This window comes from Rhipicephalus microplus, chromosome 3, assembly GCF_043290135.1.
Source record: "Rhipicephalus microplus isolate Deutch F79 chromosome 3, USDA_Rmic, whole genome shotgun sequence".
Lineage (NCBI taxonomy): Eukaryota > Metazoa > Arthropoda > Arachnida > Ixodida > Ixodidae > Rhipicephalus > Rhipicephalus microplus.
The window spans coordinates 166,926,266-166,944,697 of NC_134702.1; the positions used below are offsets into that span (position 1 = coordinate 166,926,266).

The 18,432-nt window shown below is 46.5% G+C and overlaps 1 protein-coding gene across 3 annotated transcripts in view; it reads right to left on the reverse strand.

Annotated features, from left to right (window-relative positions):
- Positions 1-18,432, reverse strand: part of LOC142803426 (uncharacterized) — a 107,882-nt gene that overhangs the window by 39,118 nt on the left and 50,332 nt on the right. For all 3 annotated transcript variants that reach the window (XM_075888548.1, XM_075888547.1, XM_075888546.1), the window contains exons 7-10: positions 17,815-17,913; positions 15,449-15,496; positions 14,050-14,151; positions 6,792-6,890 (exon numbers count right to left, since the gene is read on the reverse strand). In XM_075888548.1, the coding sequence (XP_075744663.1) occupies positions 6,792-6,890; positions 14,050-14,151; positions 15,449-15,496; positions 17,815-17,913 (348 nt within the window). The remainder of the gene's footprint in view (positions 1-6,791; positions 6,891-14,049; positions 14,152-15,448; positions 15,497-17,814; positions 17,914-18,432) is intronic.

Below are 18,432 nucleotides of genomic sequence, written 5' to 3' on the forward strand. Positions count from 1 at the left end.
ACTTAATTTCATTCTCTTTCTCAAATGGAATTACGAAGTGTGCGTAATTCCATTCTCATTCTGATGCGGGATCGCGATTATATGTGTAGGATTGCGTGCGGCATTTCGTTTCCTACATATTTTATTTATCCCTGCCCTGGCATGGACGTTTACAGACGCTGTCGTTCTTGCAGGCGTCTTCTTCTCTCGTGCTGGCTCGAACACGCGGAACAGCTGCGGCACAACTTCTTCGTCTTCTCCGAGACGCTCACGGCTTGCCATAGGGCCCCCCTCTATAGCGAGGTAACCCGTGCGCGATGGAGTTACCCCTATAAGCAGGTTTTAGGTTCTGCTGTTGCGAAGCGCGTTCGTCTGGTTTTCGCGTATGGCTTGTAGTCTTCAAGGATGGCATCAGTCTCGAGGAAAGCCGGCTTTATGCGGTCAATGAAGACACTGCTTTCGCGTGCATCAAGCAACAGAACGAAATGCTTCCAGGTACGATTGACGACCCTAAAGGGTCTGTCGTAAAGAGATTGCAGTGGTGGTCTTATTGCGTCATGTCGTACGAAGACGTGGGTGCAGTCGCAGAGCGCACAACTGACGAAACTTGAGCGTTATGGAATAGGGGACACATCTCTCATGACATTCCTGAGGCGACTCTCATAACTAGCTACGTGCAATGGTGATACCAGTAACGTGATGAAAAACTATTCAGGAAGCCTTCGGGTATTGCCGTAGGTGAGCTCAGCTGAAGAGCAGGACGCGTGCCTACATACCATGCGCTGTGCAGGGCGATGAAGACGAGTGGTAGTCGCTCCATCAAGGGTGTCAATAATTGGGACGCCAAGAGCGAAGCGTGGTTGAGCGGTGCAATCGCTCAACCATGCAATTTGTCATCAGATAGTAGGCCGTCGTCTTGTTGTGGTTGACACCAAGCATTCGTGACAAAGTGCGGAAGAACGTGGAGGTATGACCTCGATTCATTGTGATGGTCTTGGGAACTCCGTAGCGGCTTATCCACTCGGTGATGAGTCCGCGGGTGACTTACTCTGCCGTGATGTCACCAAGGTCTAGTGTTTCAGGCCAGCATGTGAACTGGTCTACGCAGGTCAACAAATGCAGACTGTTTTGCGATCGGGGCAAATGGCCTACGAGGTCCAGGTGCACGTGACTGAACCACGAGTCAGGAGGCGTGAAGGTACCCAGTGGGCTGACCGTGTTGCGTTGGACTTTGGTTAGCTGGCACTTGAGACAAGCACGTATTGAGCGGTGGACCTCGATGTTCATTCGAGGCCATAGATATCGTTCTGTGATGAGACGCTGAGTTGCACGTATACCAATATGCGACAAGGAATGCAAGGCGTCGAAGACTCTGCGGTGAAATGGTGCTGAAACGTAAGGTCGAGGGCAATCGGTAGAGGTGTCGCAAACGAGGGGAATCGTGCAACCTGAAAGTTGGACATATTCAAGCTTGAGGAAGTTCTCTTGGAGTCGCAACACCCGAAGCTCGCTGTCGTTCTGTTGTGCGGTAACCATGGCTGAAAAGTCGGCTGGTGGGCGCTCATCCATAGTTGCGTTGATTTCTATTCGGAAAAGCGAGTGAGCAATGGGGTTCTCTTCGCTACTGATGTGCCGGATGTCACTCGTGAAATCCGGTATGCAGGACAGCTGGCGGATCTCACTTGAGGTGTGGGCAGAGTTGGTAGCGGTCGATTGACACGTAAGAGGCTTGTGATCGGGGAGGATATGGAGCTGCCAACCTTCTAGGAAGAGTCAAAAGTGCTTGACAGCCAAATAGGCCGCGAGTAGTTTGCGACCGAATGTGCTATACCGACGCTCGATCTGTGTGGACTTCCTTGAAAAAAAAGCGACTGGCTTGCCAAACTCCGTCGACCGACTGCGGCAAGACTGCTCCTATGGCGACGTCCGAGGCATCCACTGTGAGTGACGTGATGGCGTCACTCTTTAGATGCGCGAGGAGCGTTGCGCTAGCCAGAGCTTCTTTGGTGGAACTGAAAGCTGCTTCTGCATCGCCTGTCCTGAAGATGGAAGTGTTGGGCTTCGTTTGACCGCATATAAGTGCACGGAGTGGTTGGAATCGGCAGCGCAATGGGGATTAAACCACCTGCTATAGTTGGCAAGCCCGGAGAATTCACGTGGTTTGTTCGTAGTTGTTGGTCGTGAAAACTGCAATATAGCTTCAACACGTGCGGCCGGTGGAAAGATTCCACGTGAATTCGCGTGATGGCTGAGAAAGTCCAGTGAGAAAACGCCAAACTCGCTCTTTGGTCTCTTGAAGACTAGTCCACATTTTTTGAGTCACATGAAAACCTGACGTAGGTGTGCTTCGTAATCTTCCGCAGTGGTGCTGAAGACAAGGATGTCGTCGATGTTCACGGAGCAGAAGGTCAAACCACGAAGTACGTGATCCACGAACCGCTGAAATGTTTGTGCGGAGTTTCGTAGACCGAAGGGCATACGCATGTATTCAAACATGCCAAAAGGTATTATTATAGCAGTCTTCGGTACGTCGGAAGGCTCTACAGGTATTCGGTGGCATGCCTTTACTAAGTCAACTTTGCTGAATGTGGTGGAACCTTGCAGCAATACCGTGAAGTCCTGGATGCATGGTATCAGATAGCGGTCCGGTACCATCACCTTGTTGAGGGCGCGGTAGTCACCGCATGGTCTCCAGTCACCTGAGGGCTTGAAAACCATGTGTAGTGGTGACGGCCAGACACCGGAAAAGGGGCGAATGTATTCGAGTTCAAGCATGTGCTCGTATTCTTGGCGTGCAGTCTTGTAGTGGTTAGGAGCGAGACGACGAGCACGTGTGAACACCGGCGCTCATACTATCACTATGGGATGAGTGACATTTTGGCGTATCAGGTCTTCAAGAGATGGATCACGAAAAGTTCGGAAGATTCTTGAAGAAGCGTAGACTACGGCGGGGAGACTTTGGGATGGGCTTTCACGAGACGCATGGATGGCAAATTGGATGTCACGCCCTGAACTGTGAGCGTGTCTCAGAATGCACGAGACGGCTATGTCGTAGGTCTACCACAAGCTTAAAATGCCAAAGAAAATCCGCACCGAGTGTAGGTCGATTAAGAAAATCCACCGAAACGTACGTCTCAAGCTGATGTCAAGCGTGACAAACATCTGTCCGTAGGTCCGTATGGTCGAACCATTGACCGCGGTGAGGTCTGGCGTCGTCGGTGGTCCTCCAACGTAGGAAGAACAACGCACACTTCCGCACCTATGTCGATGAGGTAGCAGACTTTGGTGATGCGGTCCGTGACGTGCAATAGGCGGCTGTATGTCGGGCTTGAAACACTGGCCTCCGTCAGTGCGTTGCCGGTGCGTTTCCCGCAAACTGGTATGGCTGCTTGCACCAACGAGATTGAGCTCCATATCGGTGGTGGTAGCAGCAGACGCTTAGAGGCAGACTTTGCGATTTTTTCCGGCTTTGACACCATTGACGTTACGCGTTGCGGCGGTGATTTACCTTGAGCGCGCTCTGTTCAGTGGCTAACTGATGCACCTTTCGGTTGAGCTCCTCGTTAGCTTATAGAAGGCGGTTCACGCAGTCGTTACGGAGCAGCACAGAGAGGGTAGATTCACGTGGTCTCTCAATCGCAGATATAGACGAGGCACTGATATCCATAATCTTATCGGCCATCCACGCTAGTGAGTCGAGAGTTTCTCTAGACGATACATTCAAAATCATCCGCACGTGCTGTGGCACTCGCTGTAAGAAGAGTTCCCGTAGGATGGAGGCATTCAATGCAGCAGAGTGGTCCTCGATCAGGTGTCGCATGCGACGCAGAAGCTCCGTAGGCATTCGGTCACCGAATTCTTCCGAAGTGAATAACTGCTGCAGACTACGCTGTTCCGACTCAGCCGTCTGGTGTATGTGCTCATCTTTGGGAGTCGTAGGGGTTGTCACGAGGTGGGGAACGCAGAAGGTATCTTACGATGGTGATGGCAGCAGGTGGTAAAGCGCCGATTACGTAATCACACCTCGCTGTTTGCGACGTTCCCGGCGTCGTTGGAAGAGTGTCTCGACGCTGAAAAACCAGATTTCAGTGTCCGCCTGCCAAAACTCTGGGAGCCTGAGGGTAGCGATGACAGGGTCAAGCACCGTGGAGTTTGGTGAGGCATCGCTGTTGGGCGTGGTGTCCATGATCAGCCCAAATGAACGGGGCTGAAGAACGAAACTGTAGTCATCGAAGAAGCTGAGCAGACGATAAGTACAAGAGCAGAGCTGTCGAAGAAGAGCAGTGGTCGTGGCGTTCAGCCAGCTAGAATAAGTGTTGGCCGTGACGCTCGGTGGGTTGACGAATGTAGGAGTAGGTGCGCGTTGCCACTCCAAGTCTTGGTGACCACTTGGAGGAAGACGTGCGGCATTTGGTTTCTTACATATGTTTTATTTATCCCTGCTCTGGCATGGACGTCCACAGATGCTGTCGTTTTTGCTGGCATCTTCTTCTCTCGTGTGGGCTCGAACACGTGGAGTAGCTGCGCTAAACTTCTTTGTCTTCCCCGAGAGGCTAACGGCTTGCCATATATGAAATGATTCCGGATTCATTCCGATTTCAGTTTGACAACTCCGCAATACTGCTCCTCGCACGTAAACTTGTCATGTTGGCATCGTTGCCAAAAATTTATGCGTATGCACTGTACGCGTTACAAACAATCCTACCGACTTCAATTATATTTTTTACTGCCATAGAAGAGTTAGGGCCATTCACACACAACGGCTGCTGTAAATAAACTCTACAAAACGTCGCAGAGAAATATGCTTGAAGGAGAAAGAATATTGTTGTCTCGAGAGGAACAGAAACCGAAAAAGGCGTCTCAGTGAACCCTATAGTCACGCCATATGTATAAATATGCACAGGAGTTTTCTTCAAGGAGGGGGAGGGGGAAGGTTCTTCAGAGTGGTCCTATTCTCTATTAACAATATGTGAGGCAGAGTTTGCACCACGCTCACAGGTGGCTTAGGAGGGTGCTCGCCCCTCTGTCGCCTCCCCCTAGCGCTCACTCCTAAAGTCATTGATCTCTGAACTCAAGGAAAACAGTGGAACCTCAAGACACGCTCATATGAAGCATCCTCACAATATTATAACTGATGACGTTGACTGCTGAGATTTAGTAAGCTTTGCTCAAGTTCCTTGATTGCAACCTTAAACAGCCTAATTGAAAGGACTATTCTAATAATAGTCCTGAACCATTCAGGTCAGGTGTACTCTCTGTCACTTGTGAAAAACTGTCAGAAAAGTTACCCCAAGAAACGCATTTATCGGTGTCTTGGTTTTCGTTATGCCCAACTCTTAACCAGAGGCTCCGAATATCAGCGCAACACACACCAATTAAAGTTGCAAGGCGGACTTGTTAGCATTGGTGTAAACCAAGGGTAGGGGGTTGAGGACCTCCCCCTGTTGAGGCTGTGACGTACACCTCGTACAATTGTCCCCTTCGAGATTTATCATCTCAGTGTCGCATTTTAATTTCTTGACAGTCAAGGACAATGCACTTTCAGCAAAATAGAATCTGAATTCCGATGCATTTCCACTGAAAGAAAACTAAATGCTTCTAGCCGGTACACACAATGAGCAACATCTGTATGCAATAAAGCAAGAACTGCTGCCATTTTTATTGCATGCTTTGGCACAAAATCAGCAGCAAGAATGCTGCTGCTGCGCTAGGCCTACCTACGAGTTGCCGTTAGAAGGAACTTCACGAAGTGAGGTCTCTTATATACTGTTAAATACCAAGGAATATGTTTTGAGCTTGTTTTTATCATTATCCTACTAATAATTTTATTATTATAATTATTCTATTAATATAATAAGATGCGAATGCATACAGACAATTTTATATGTATAAAAATAAAGGAAATAACTAAAAACAAAGTAGCTGCCATTGTAAAATATGTTTCCTCCACTTGTGGTCTTCCGAGATTTGCACCAGTGCCTGTTGTCGGCATATTTGAATAACAATGGTAGCACAAGGTAACGGGACACACGACGGACACACAGCAGAGACATAAGCACAGCGCTACACTTCCAACAAATGGTTCATTACTGGATACTTAAGCACCCTTTCTGAGACATCTGCAGCTAAGACGTGTGAAAGCTTAAGTAGTACAAGTGAACCATGTCGCGTGAGAGAAAACTAAAATTTAGTTTCTCGATAGCGCTCTCAGAAAATCAGTTCTAACCAGCATTTGCAACTGCGTGCAAAAAAGTGTATAGGTACCACATGATACCCAGATATAATCTATTTCTTGGAAGCGTAGCGCTGTGTGCCTGTCTTCTTGTGTTCCGTTAGCTTGTGCTACTATTGTTATTTAGACACACAACAATTTCGTCTTTTCAACAACTCCACGACGTGTGTAGCGCGTGCTTAAACTGTACTGCGAAAATGCCACAGTGTTCATCCGAGTTTATTCGGTTTATTTAACAACGCTTTCAACCATCGAAAAAAGTATCCACGCATGCAAGTCGCTGTAGTAGTGAGCTTTGAATGTTTGTAATTCTTCAACCCGATTTGCGCTTACCGCACTTGCAATTTGTATTCCTTCTTGCTGGCGTTGATATCTACGTGACATGAGCATGATCGCGAATGCATGCGTTGTGACAATCAGTGGTACAGCTTGGAACCAAGCCTCTTTCGTATGATTGTGCGGAGGCCCCAAGATGGTTTGTGCACTCTTGGAACTGCCAAAGTATTGGCCAGGCATTGTATGGCGTATTACGGCTACACGTCAATAAAAAACAATGTTTCTGCGAATACTAAAGACTTACCGCAAGTGCAGCCAGACATCGGGCATCCGTTGTCATCCAATGGCGTTTTGAGTTCGCATATCTGGTCAGGAGGACACGGGTTCGTGCAGGAGTTTCTTACTGCGAATACACGTAATAAAATGAGTCACAATGCGGTTCCAATGTGCCACAATATAGAAAATGGCTAATATCATCTGCATAGGATGATAGTGCATATTGTAAACACTTTTCATCAACTTCATTGTTGTCACATGTGCATAACCGACACAACCTTTATCCTTCCTACTTCAATGTGTTCTCAGCTGAGGCAGACACCGCGGAATAAACGGTTTTGCTGGAGTTGCCAGGTCCGGTGCTCCTGCATCTTGCAGAGCGGTGGAGGTGCGTCAAGATCCCGACGTCCTGCAGCGTTCGTGCCCTACCAGCAGCTACAATTTGGTCACCGCTTGCTCCCGGCCTACCCTACAGCAATGAAGCTATCCGAACTAATAGCTAGCCCTACCAATACAGCACACATGCCAGCGGCCACCCTACCTTCGTTCACTGCCACAAGACCTCAGCGAAAGCCACCCACGTTCGCGGGTCTCCTCGGTGACGATGTAGAGGACTGGCTTGACATTTACATACATGTTAATTCAATGAATCAGTGGGACGAAGCCAAGCAATTTACTTATCTCTCCTACACCAACGGTGTCGTAAGAGCATGGTATTTCTATCGTAAACAGGCTTTGTAGATTTGTTCACTTTTGCTATCAAGCTGCGACCAATCTTACAATACTCAGTTGGACGTTTCAAAATCGCGATTAAGATGGTGGCTGCACGTGTTCAATTCGCAGACGGGTGATGCACATCGTATGTTGAGGATAAACTGACCCTCTGTCGTCGATCAAACTCTGATATGACGAGATCTGAGCGAGTCTGCCACATCATCAAAGGAATATGCTCGATTGGCACAAATAGGTATGATACAAACGACGGTTGAAAACATTATTCCAACATGCAAGCACCTAGACCAACTGAAGTCTCTTCACATTCAACAAGACGGCGATCTTTGCCTTATACCTCTCTGATTCAACAGACCTTATCCGCACCATTATCCGCGAAGAACTTCGAGAGCAGGAACAGAAGCAGTTCACTGCCACTTTTACCCTATCCCCAACTTTTGACGTGCGCAATCTCGTAAAGCAGGAGTTGGGAACCACGACAACGCCGACAACGCCAGTCGCTACACCAACACGCCCAACGCCCACACTCTGATAGGGCGTCCATGACGTCACCGAATGCATCGATTGCTCATACAACACGTTTGATGCCTACATACTTGGATATTACTGTGATCCCAGCTGCTGCTCTTACATCTATGGCCTATTGACATTGGATGTGGCCATTTTGCATCTGTGCGCGTTGGAGCGCGTGCTGCACCCAAGTATCCTGAGTAGCATCTTTCCCGGTCCCTTTGTTTTTACTGCGCAATTCGTGGCCACATATCTCGTTACTGCAGCGACCGACAGCATGATGAACGGTGAAGCTGTGCTAGCTTCAAGCTACACCGTATTCGAAGACCCAACCTTTATGGTCCGGACTTCTACCTGGTCACGCAGCAGACGTCTCGGTCTCCTCCAGTGCCCCCGCGCCAACGTCAAGACTCCCGTTTCTCTAGACAACGCTATCCTTCGCCCATCTGCCGCTCTGCATTACTACTTCGCCCCATCTCCCATCATGTTGAACAACATTCCGGAAAACTAACGATTGCAGTTTTTGAAGTGAGAACTGTGTCCTGTCGATCATCCAAAATACCGCCTCTCTGCCCAGCCAACCTGTTCTAAATGACTACTGAAGGTGTTCCTGTTCAAGCACTTCATACCGCTGCCCCTACTTCTATTCTGTATGGGGCAAAATATTTTTCTAAGCTTGACGTGCGATCCGTATATTGACGAATTCCTGTGCAAGACATTGATCAAGAAAAAAACGCCTTTGCTGCTCCGTGCGGATTCTACGAATTTAAAGGCGCCCTGTGACACTTTTTCAAGTAGCCATGAAGTGGATTCCTTAAAGGTGCTTATAGCCCAATGAATTCATGGCAGCAAACATTTTTAGGCTGTTCAGTACGAGCGGAGTTGCAAATACTTGTCATACGCTGAAATTACGTTCTCTCGTCACTCGTCCCAAGGAACGTGCTGGAAGCTAAGAAGAAAGGTGTGGAACGGGGAAAGAAAATGCATCACGTCCACCTCAAGATTTTCCGCACTTCTCTTTTTTTTCTTAAAATACATGGCTTTTGAGTGCCTTCGCCCACACACGCGTGTACAAAGGCCTGGCCTCGCGAGACGGTCCCAGAAACAATCGAGTGTGCCATGCTGAAATCAGCCAATGGTCGATACTACAGCTCTCACGAGCAATTTTTTAGCTTGTTTCATCATTACTCAAAAGAAGAGAAGTTTTTAGCTGAGTTTGAGAATTGATTGGAAATTCCAGACTGCGTGCTGGCTAAAACATTTGGCTCTGGTTTTCTTGCCTACCCAATAACAGGATTTTCTGACTATGCTCAAATAGTGCTGCAGAGGCCCTTTACACTAATGCCATTCGGCCTGTGCACAACGCCAGCCACACTTGATCACGTGATTTAAACTTTGTGGCTTTTCCTGTGCACCCAACGCCCTCAAATAATAGAGGAGGAACTTTAGTGCTTTCCCAACGAAGGCCTTCCGTTAAACACAACAGTGCATGTTTTCCAGCAACAGTATCGAAGACCTGGGTCAAGTCATTTTGAAAGAAGGAGTCCAGCCTTATTCCAAAACGATGGCAGCTGTATGACAGGTCCCACAGCTATCAACCGAAAAGGCGTTGCGCAGTTTTTCTGCTCTGGTGTCCTACTTTCGTCGCTTTATCCGCAACTTTATCACTTTAGCTGTTCTCCTCAATACGCTATTAGTCACTGACGCTTCTTTCACACAGTCCAATGACCACAGGTTTGCACATGAAGCCTCTAAAAAACGCCTGAGTTCCTTACTTGTGCTTCGTTACTTTTACAAGAGAATACCTACTATACTCCAGATTGACGCAAGCCCACAAGATATCGGAGGCGTGCTTCTGCAGTGTGATTTCGTCGCTAAAAGCAGGTTGGGGTATACACAACCCAAAATTCCAGATATTTGAGCAGAACGACATGATCACAGAGCAGAAGTACCTGGATATAGCTTGGCCAATAGCTTTGTCGTTACAGAACTTTTACCCGTACCTTCATGGTGGGCCATCGTCACTATCGTCACCGATTATCAAGCACTGTGTTGACTGTAATCAATGAAGAATACATCAGGACATCTAGGCCGTTAGATACAGCGCTTACTTCAGTACGACTTTAACATCACGTGTAAGTCTGGCAACTATGATTTTCGCTCCTTACTGATAGTGCATTTTCCGCATTCCTTCTGAGTGGCTCCGACATCTCGCCGGCTTCGCAACAACAGCCGAACACCTCAGTGGACTAAACTCAACTTTCCTCGCACTTCAACTTGCGTTCAATTGAGCGGGTTGACCTCTGCTGTCGAACGTTCCCTGATCATCTTCGTGGCATCCCCAAACCGCCCAACAGCCGCAAGCAGCACCAGCTTCATCTATTTTGCCTTGACGTCGGTGTGCTTCAATGATATAGTTATCACAAGCGGGTGCCAACAACTCACCCAGCCTTCATCATCAAGTTTTATAAGCAATTCACAATTGCATTTCTGCCAGTCACCTAAGCTTCCACAAGGCCTACAATCGCACAAGGACCCGCTGCTTCTGATCTTGCTTGTGCACAATGGTAGCCATATACGTGAGCTCGTGAGCATCGTAAGAGCACCTAAGCAGTCTACATCCCCGCCCACCTATTACATTCAGCCGCTTTTCTGTCCAACTGCACCTTTCAAATTTGACGGTGTAATTCACTTGTGTGGTTCCTTGTCGTTGTGGTTTCCCGGTAACCATTAGATTTTTACTCCAATCGAACTTTTAGCTAGATACGTCAAGACTGGACCTCATCGTTCTGGTATTGCTAGAAAAAACGCTGACTTTTCTTGCAGTCCATTGTCTTTCACTATGGAGCCCCTTACGTTCTTCTGAGTGACAGTGCTTTCATTTCCCACGTACGCCAGGGAGTCCCACAGGCGTGTTGAACGAAGCATCAAACCACTTCTACATACCACGCACAGACTAACGGCCTCAGAGTACCTTTCCACCAACGCTGTCTGACATGATCTCCAAGTATCTACGCCGTGATAATGAAAACTGGGACAAAATTCTACCACTTGTCCACTTCGCATACAATACCGTCATGCAACGACCAAGCGGCAACATCTCTTTCTTCTCTTTATACGCACAATCTAGCTCGATCCTGCATCATCGACATGGTATAGTTCTTTGCTCCAGTTCTGTGCGACTTCACCAAAAAAGTTTCGCAGCTCGAGTCACTTAATGCCGCGAAATTGCTCGCTGAAATATGGGAGCTACTCAGGAACAACAAATGCGTCACTGCGATAGCACACGACGCACCGTAACCTTTCAATTTAGAGATAAGACTTTACTATGGAACCCGATTCAAGCATTTTGGGTTTGAGAGAAATTTCTTCATTGGTGCGTCGGCCCATACACCGTTTTACGACGAACTTCCCCAGTTAACTGTCTCATCACCCCACTTCACTCTGTCATTGAACACCGTCGTCACAGCATGGTAATTGTTCACGTGTCACGCATGAGGCCTTTTATTCCTCATTCAGCTAATGCTTGAGTTCCGGCTATGCTGGCTGCTTCAAAGAGGGGGGGGGGGGAATCAGTGCAAGCACCTCTAACGTATTTTATCGTTCTCTTTTGTACATAAGCGTCATCATTCCTATTCTTCCTTCTTGGTGTTCTGAGCTAACGCAGACACTGTGAAACGAATGGTTCCACCGGCGTTGCCTGGCCCGCTGTTCCTGTACCCTGTAATATATAGTACCACTTTGCAGACCCAATGAACCGATGTTGATCGAACCACTCAATGAGCACAATTACGAGTGCGATAATAGTGTCCTACTTCAATACACACGCTCGCTTTAGCTACAGAAGCATGAGCTCGCTTTGTGAAGCTTCTTTTATTGAAGCCTACTGCGCACTCTCTGTGCATGCTTGAGTGAACCACGAAAACAGGTAGCAGTGCAAAGACCTAGAAATCATTTCGTCGTATAGGACAAAACTTGTAGCAGCCGATACAGAACATGATTGATTGATTGATATGTGGGGTTTAACGTCCCAAAACCACTATATGATTATGAGAGACGCCGTAGTGGAGGGCTCCGGAAATTTAGACCACCTGGGGTTCTTTAACGTGCACCCAAATCTGAGTACACGGGCCTACAACATTTCCGCCTCCATCGGAAATGCAGCCGCCACAGCCGGGATACGAACCAGCGCCCTGCGGGTCAGCAGCCGAGTACCTTAGCCACTAGACCACCGCGGCGGGGCGATAGAGAACATGGACGGCAAAGTAATGACACGAGAATGCACAATGCCTCGTCCTGTTTAAGTCTGCGTAGTGTGTAGTGCTGTACAATTTTCGCAATGTACCACCCCTTACAAGCCCACTCTTACAACATTGCACGTTATATTCGAACATGAATACCCATTCGAATAATAATTTGTGTCGTACTTCTGCCGTATACCCATGCGCATTTTAGGAGTTTGCTCCTTATTCTGGGGTGGGGGGTGGGGGGTGGAGTTATCACTCGTCGTTGCGCCAGTGTGTGCGCTAGTAGGCCACATTGCTCCCGCTAGATGAGCAGTTGCGCCATTCGTTTCAAGAGCACCCACTAGATAGCGCACCGTCGCTCAGGCGACACTCGCTCTACTCTCGGCGCGTGCTCTAGTTTGGTAGGACACCACTAGGTCGCCGCGCCTATATATAGCGCTCGCTCCCGGTGCACTTCTTTTCTCTTTTGCCGTACATAACTCGTGGTGCGTCGATACAACTACCCACAATGAACACCGCAGAAGCCAAGGTGGCGGCGCGGAAAGCTCGCAATGCAGCTGCAGCTAGGGCTCACCGTCAGGACCCTTCTCGAATTTTCCACTCCATTCTATAATTCAAGATCTACTGGCTTTGTATTTTACGGATCACAAATACATTACACTGAAAAGGAGATGTTCCTCCGAGCTTATGCAATTCATAAATAAGCTCTTGAACAAAATTTATATACTGCATTAGTATGTGAAAATCTGTATATAGCACATTGATATGTAGATAATAAGCATTGTGTATATTAGGTGTACATTCAATCACACCAAAACAACTCTCCAGTCACGTCTTTATATGACGATGATTGAGCATTTGTAGAGAGAATCCATGGTTTACCGGTTTTGACCGCTGGAGCAAGCTCTTTCATCATCATTCACTCTGTGGATATGCGGGAATTTTTCAATAAGTGTCCGTTGGATTCCTGCAGTGTGACTGCCGCTGTTTTCAAAATGTTCTAGCTTTCATGCTAGTACTGCTCTGTACTCTTGCGTGAAGTACATCTTGCGACTTTCAAAATTGTCGCGCAAACAGCGCAACTTATGCATTTAGCTACTGTTTTGTAGTATTGAAGCAGCGGCTGCGAGCCCGCCGATCGTATAAGAAGAGAAGAGTAACCATTCGCGTGATTAAAATGGTGTGGACATGTACAAGTAAGAACGATAATTCTCGCACTCTATAATCCTGGAAGGCCCTGCACAGCAGCCTGGACTCCAATGTCCGGCAAGACATCATTAGTCAAGCCTTTGCTGCTGCTGCGTCTCAATAAAATTCTGGCTGACAGCTAGGAGCGACGAGCTATGCCTGACGTGATTGACTAATATTTTTAAATATTATTTTTCTATCCCTCACTTGCGCACCCACAACACGCGTTCAGCGGCCGCTGGCACCAGGCAGTTGCGGCCAAGCTCTCTAAGGAAAGACGTGTTGGTTGTTGTCATGGTCCTGTATTTGAGGCGTTTCGGGGCTTGCCACAGCCCGAAACCACTATATCATCACATGAATAAGTTTCATTGAAATGCTATAGCAGGATGTCAGTGCGAGATAGCATGCTGCAGCATTGCGTTGTAAGCTACACAGCCTTAGCGTTGTTCTTTATGTCGACCCAACAAAATTAGGCGCAGCAAAATTCTGACACGTTTTACGATGCTCATTGGATCAGTCTGCTTTTCCTCGGTCGCCAATCCACATCGGTCGAAATTCGCTCGTGAAAGGACAACGTAGTCAGTTATATAATTAATTATAGGTACTGACTGCAGGTACACGGTGGCACGAAGCAACCTGACGCGTCCACGGGTGTCAACTTGTGGCAGGATTGGTCAGCAGGACAGATGGTGGGGCAAGGCTTGGGGGTTTCTGAAGTAGAACAAAACAAGGAGCAAATTACTGACACTCGAAGAAAAGCGAGATCAGCCAAATAACTTTGGTGAAATAAACAATAGGCTTGTCTAAAGAAAATAGATCAATCAGAGGGTTGAAAAAAATGATAAAATTGTCATGTGTGTTCATTGTATGATTTACTGTCTCATAAAGTCGTACCATTCATGCTTTTTTATAGAATAAATTCGGCTTTTTTTATATACATTGACGCGTTCCTTGACAAAGATATGAAGTTATCTTTGTTAGCCAAGTAGGCTTCTTAACCGCTACATTGCCTTTAGGTAATAAATTTTGTTGCTTTCACTGCGTTTTCTTCCGAAGATATCATGCAGTAGATGTTTGTTGCAGAGGATAAGAGAGATATTACAATTGCGTTTTTTCGAAGGAACAGTTAAAGACAAGTCAACTTTTGTAATACCATTCAGGCTTCTAATTTGCCAAGAGAACAAATACTTTTTTGTCACATACTTCATGTGCGTCATAACAGTACAAACTTGGGAACCAGTAACATTAACAACGTCATCTAAAGGCAATCAGCTCTAGCAATACCGAATTGCGGCTTTGTATTCAGGAAAAGATAGTACCACAAACCAAAAAGTGAGGATTTAAGTGAGTACTGAAATAATGTACATGGCCTAAACTAATTCTGTACGTACCAGGTTTGAAACCGCTTGGCATTAGCGCGGTCGGCATAGTTTTATGAAAGTGCTAATGAAAAAAACAGCGATAATTGTAAACAGCAGCAAGACGTCGTTATTGCTGAAATTTTGCAGTCTATGTTATCAGGCTGAAGCAACAGCGGTAAATATAATCATGCTTGAAGTAGAGTGTTCGAAGTGTCATTGAAATAAGAATAATTCTTTTTTAGTGGCTCTTGCGCAAGTTTTACATGAGAAATATATATCAAGTACAAACTCAATTTAGTTGCTATTGTGAGAGTGTCACTCATTATGTCAGCATATTGCGTTTATATAAAAAACAAAAACATTATTAGGCCCATGAAGGAAGCTTGTGAGCTCAATGCTGATAACTCAGAAACAGAACTCCATCAGGTTAGAACAGTAAAAATATAACACATCACATTGACAACAATGTGTTTAGGTCTTTGAGTGCAATGGAACCACCTATGAAATTCACGAAAACAGTCTAAAGGCACGGCGGCTTGTAGAGTGGCACGGCAAATTATTGCTACGCAGCAAGAACATTTAGTGGCTTAGATCAAGATATTTCTTCCTAGCAGCATATAAAAGAAAAAAAAACCGCCATAGCTTACCAACAGAAGGAGTAGTCCATAGTGGTGTTGTTGCTAGCGACACAGGCACTGCAAAAATCAACATGATATAAAGTCACTTAGAAATATCAATAAATGTTTTGTTTGTACAGATGCGTTTAGAGAATGAAGGCTATCCAATTTTATCTGCAAGTTATAATAATGTGCAAATGAGATATTCTTTAAGTCATCGCTATTCTGATTTAATTGTATGTACAAGTGCGTCAGTTCACACATGTCTGTGGCAAGAATAACAGCAGGTTCAACGTATCGCCCTGGAATAAACAAATAAAAAAAGCCTTCTCACATAGTGGTCTTTCAAAGCATGCTTCGAAACCTACTACTGGACGGGTCTTCTTGGGGCATTCTCCATCTGCTTGTTTAAGAGGCCTTTATGTCCTAGACTAACGTAAAAGTTTTTTTTGTGTGTGTGTGGGTGGGGGGGGGGGGTTCAATGAAAAATGTAACTGTAAGCCGTAAGTGTATGAAAAGATCTGATGTGGTGATCGCAACTGAACAAAGCGAAATTGAAAGCGTCATGTTGGTGACGGAAATGACCACGGTAAGTTCATGGTGCAGCCCACTACAAAACCTTTTCTTCTTTAAAAAATTCGCATCCTTGGAGGCACTGAGTAAATGACCATATGGGATGAAGCCACTCGTGCCACTTCGAACAAATTTTTGTAGTGATCAATTTTGAATCACTATAAGGCACTTTTTAAGTCATGCAATTTAAAATTTAGTTCAGAAAAATGCTATGCCCCATGCATACGTGTGCACTTCAATTCAATCACTTACGCAGGTGGTTGCAGGATTTATGAACCTACTCACACGGTGGTGCGGATATCTCTTGACAAACAAGCGCAAAAGAGAAAAGTAATCATGCATGCGATTTTGTTTTCTATTCCCTTTTTTCATCGAACAAAACAGGTGTAAAAAAACACAATCGGCAAAACAGACCGGAAGCTAGTGCTATACGTTTCCCCCCAAAATTTGAAGGAGGGTACCGTTTCCGAGTACTTATGTGGTACGGTACATATTGCCACGTTCCATTTCCCAAGTTTTTGTTATCGTCCCAAAACACCACACAATTCTCAGCGCAAACCGCGCCTGCAGTTTTCGAGAAGGTTCCGGACTGTAGTAGATCATTTCGATAAGATCACGCCCACTGTGCGAACGGTACAGATTGTTCTGGAACCTACGCCACCGCCAGCGATAACGCTAGAACATTCGACGGCAAGAGTATAAATGCCGACGCGCTTCGCCGCTTGTCAGTTGTTGATCGAAGGCCGACGCTCTGTTCGCCACTATAAGTCCGAGACTGCTATCTGTGCGAGACTGCTGCTGTAATTGGACTTTCCGTTTACCGGGCAAAGGTTCGCCCAAATAAACAGTTAAATCCCAACACGAAGTCTCCTGTCTTCGGCCACGTCACGACCCCGTGACAATATACTTTTATTGAAGCATCATGAGAATTTTATTTGAGGTATCGAGCAGCACCGCGGGGTGCCCCCAAGTGGGGAGAAAGAGGGCTAGTCAAACCTCCGCGTCGCTGGCTCTCTGGGTAGCCCAAAGTTGATGATGATACTCCTAGCTTCTAAGGGCTGAGCTCAATTGTTTCAAGGGGGAAGTTCCTCAAGTCATGGGTCGTGCGTCCCCGATGTATGTATGTATGTATGTATGTATGTATGTATGTATGTATGTATGTATGTATGTATGTATGTATGTATGTATGTATGTATGTATGTATGTATGTATGTATGTATGTATGTATGTATGTATGTGTGTATGTATGTAGTAGTAGCAGTAGCAGTAGCAGTAGCAGTAGTAGTAGTAGTAGTAGTAGTAGTAGTAGTAGTAGTAGTAGCAGTCGGAGGAGGAGGAGGAGGAGGAAGTATACCCACGTCTTATTTAGTACTTGAAATGTCTGCTCAATGGCGGTACTTTTGAAAGATAGTAAGCTCATAACAGAGTGACTTCTACGCTTTCACGCTGCTCACTACCGTATAAGACCGAAGTGCTGTAACGCACTTGACAGGTTTATTTCATGAACTTCACATTGTTTGTCTGCAAAAAAGTCAATGATACCAAGAAATCAGAGTTAATTAGTTTTCACTTTACGATGCTCGGGGCCCCCCACTCCTTCTGTACAGCTAAATCATCCCTCCAGGACTCTGAAGAGGGAAGTGTTCGTGGATTTAGTCATTAGTCTTCGAATCGACGAACAAGAGCGCAATATTTGGTGATAATTTTTAATACCTCGCGCAAATTACTGTCATTTCCGAAAACGCGTGCACGTAGAAGCCTCGTGCAAATTACTATTAGTTAACAAAACACATGCGTGTAGAGGCTTTGATTGAAATACTCACCGCACATGCAGTCCATATCGAAGCAACCGTTGGCGTCAGTCGGAGCGTCTGGTGCGCACTGCCTTCCCGACGGGCACCGGGCCGGGCACATCGACGGCACTGTGACACGCATGTGAAGACGTTACGAGAAAATGCCGGAAATAGACGCATTGAACAATTAACGCTTCGACTGCTGCAAACGCACAGTTACCCCAGCACCTATATCTGCAGCAAATACCTCCCAGATATAAGGCCAGAATGCCCCAAATACAAAAATCCAAGGTGCAATTTAAGTCGCATGCTGTGGCAGTGTGCCGCGCTAAACGCTAGCTTCGGGTCCCCTGCCACCGAGGACGACTGGATCAACCACCTCAGGAGCCCCGACAGGGCCCTTCAACACCAGGCCGTCCAGAAGGCCCAAAAGGTGGCTCGGACTCCCAGTCCCCACTTGGGCGGAGCCACCGGGCTGGCCCCTGTAAGGGGTGCCCAGTCCCCTTCAGGACCTTTAATAAAGTTAATTCTCTCTCTCACACAATGCAGTGCATCATAGCGTAGGAAGTGTAAATGTTGCATGCATTTTTAAGCTGACATTTTGTGTTTCATCAAGTCTACTAAATAAATGCTCGAGCAAGAGATCGC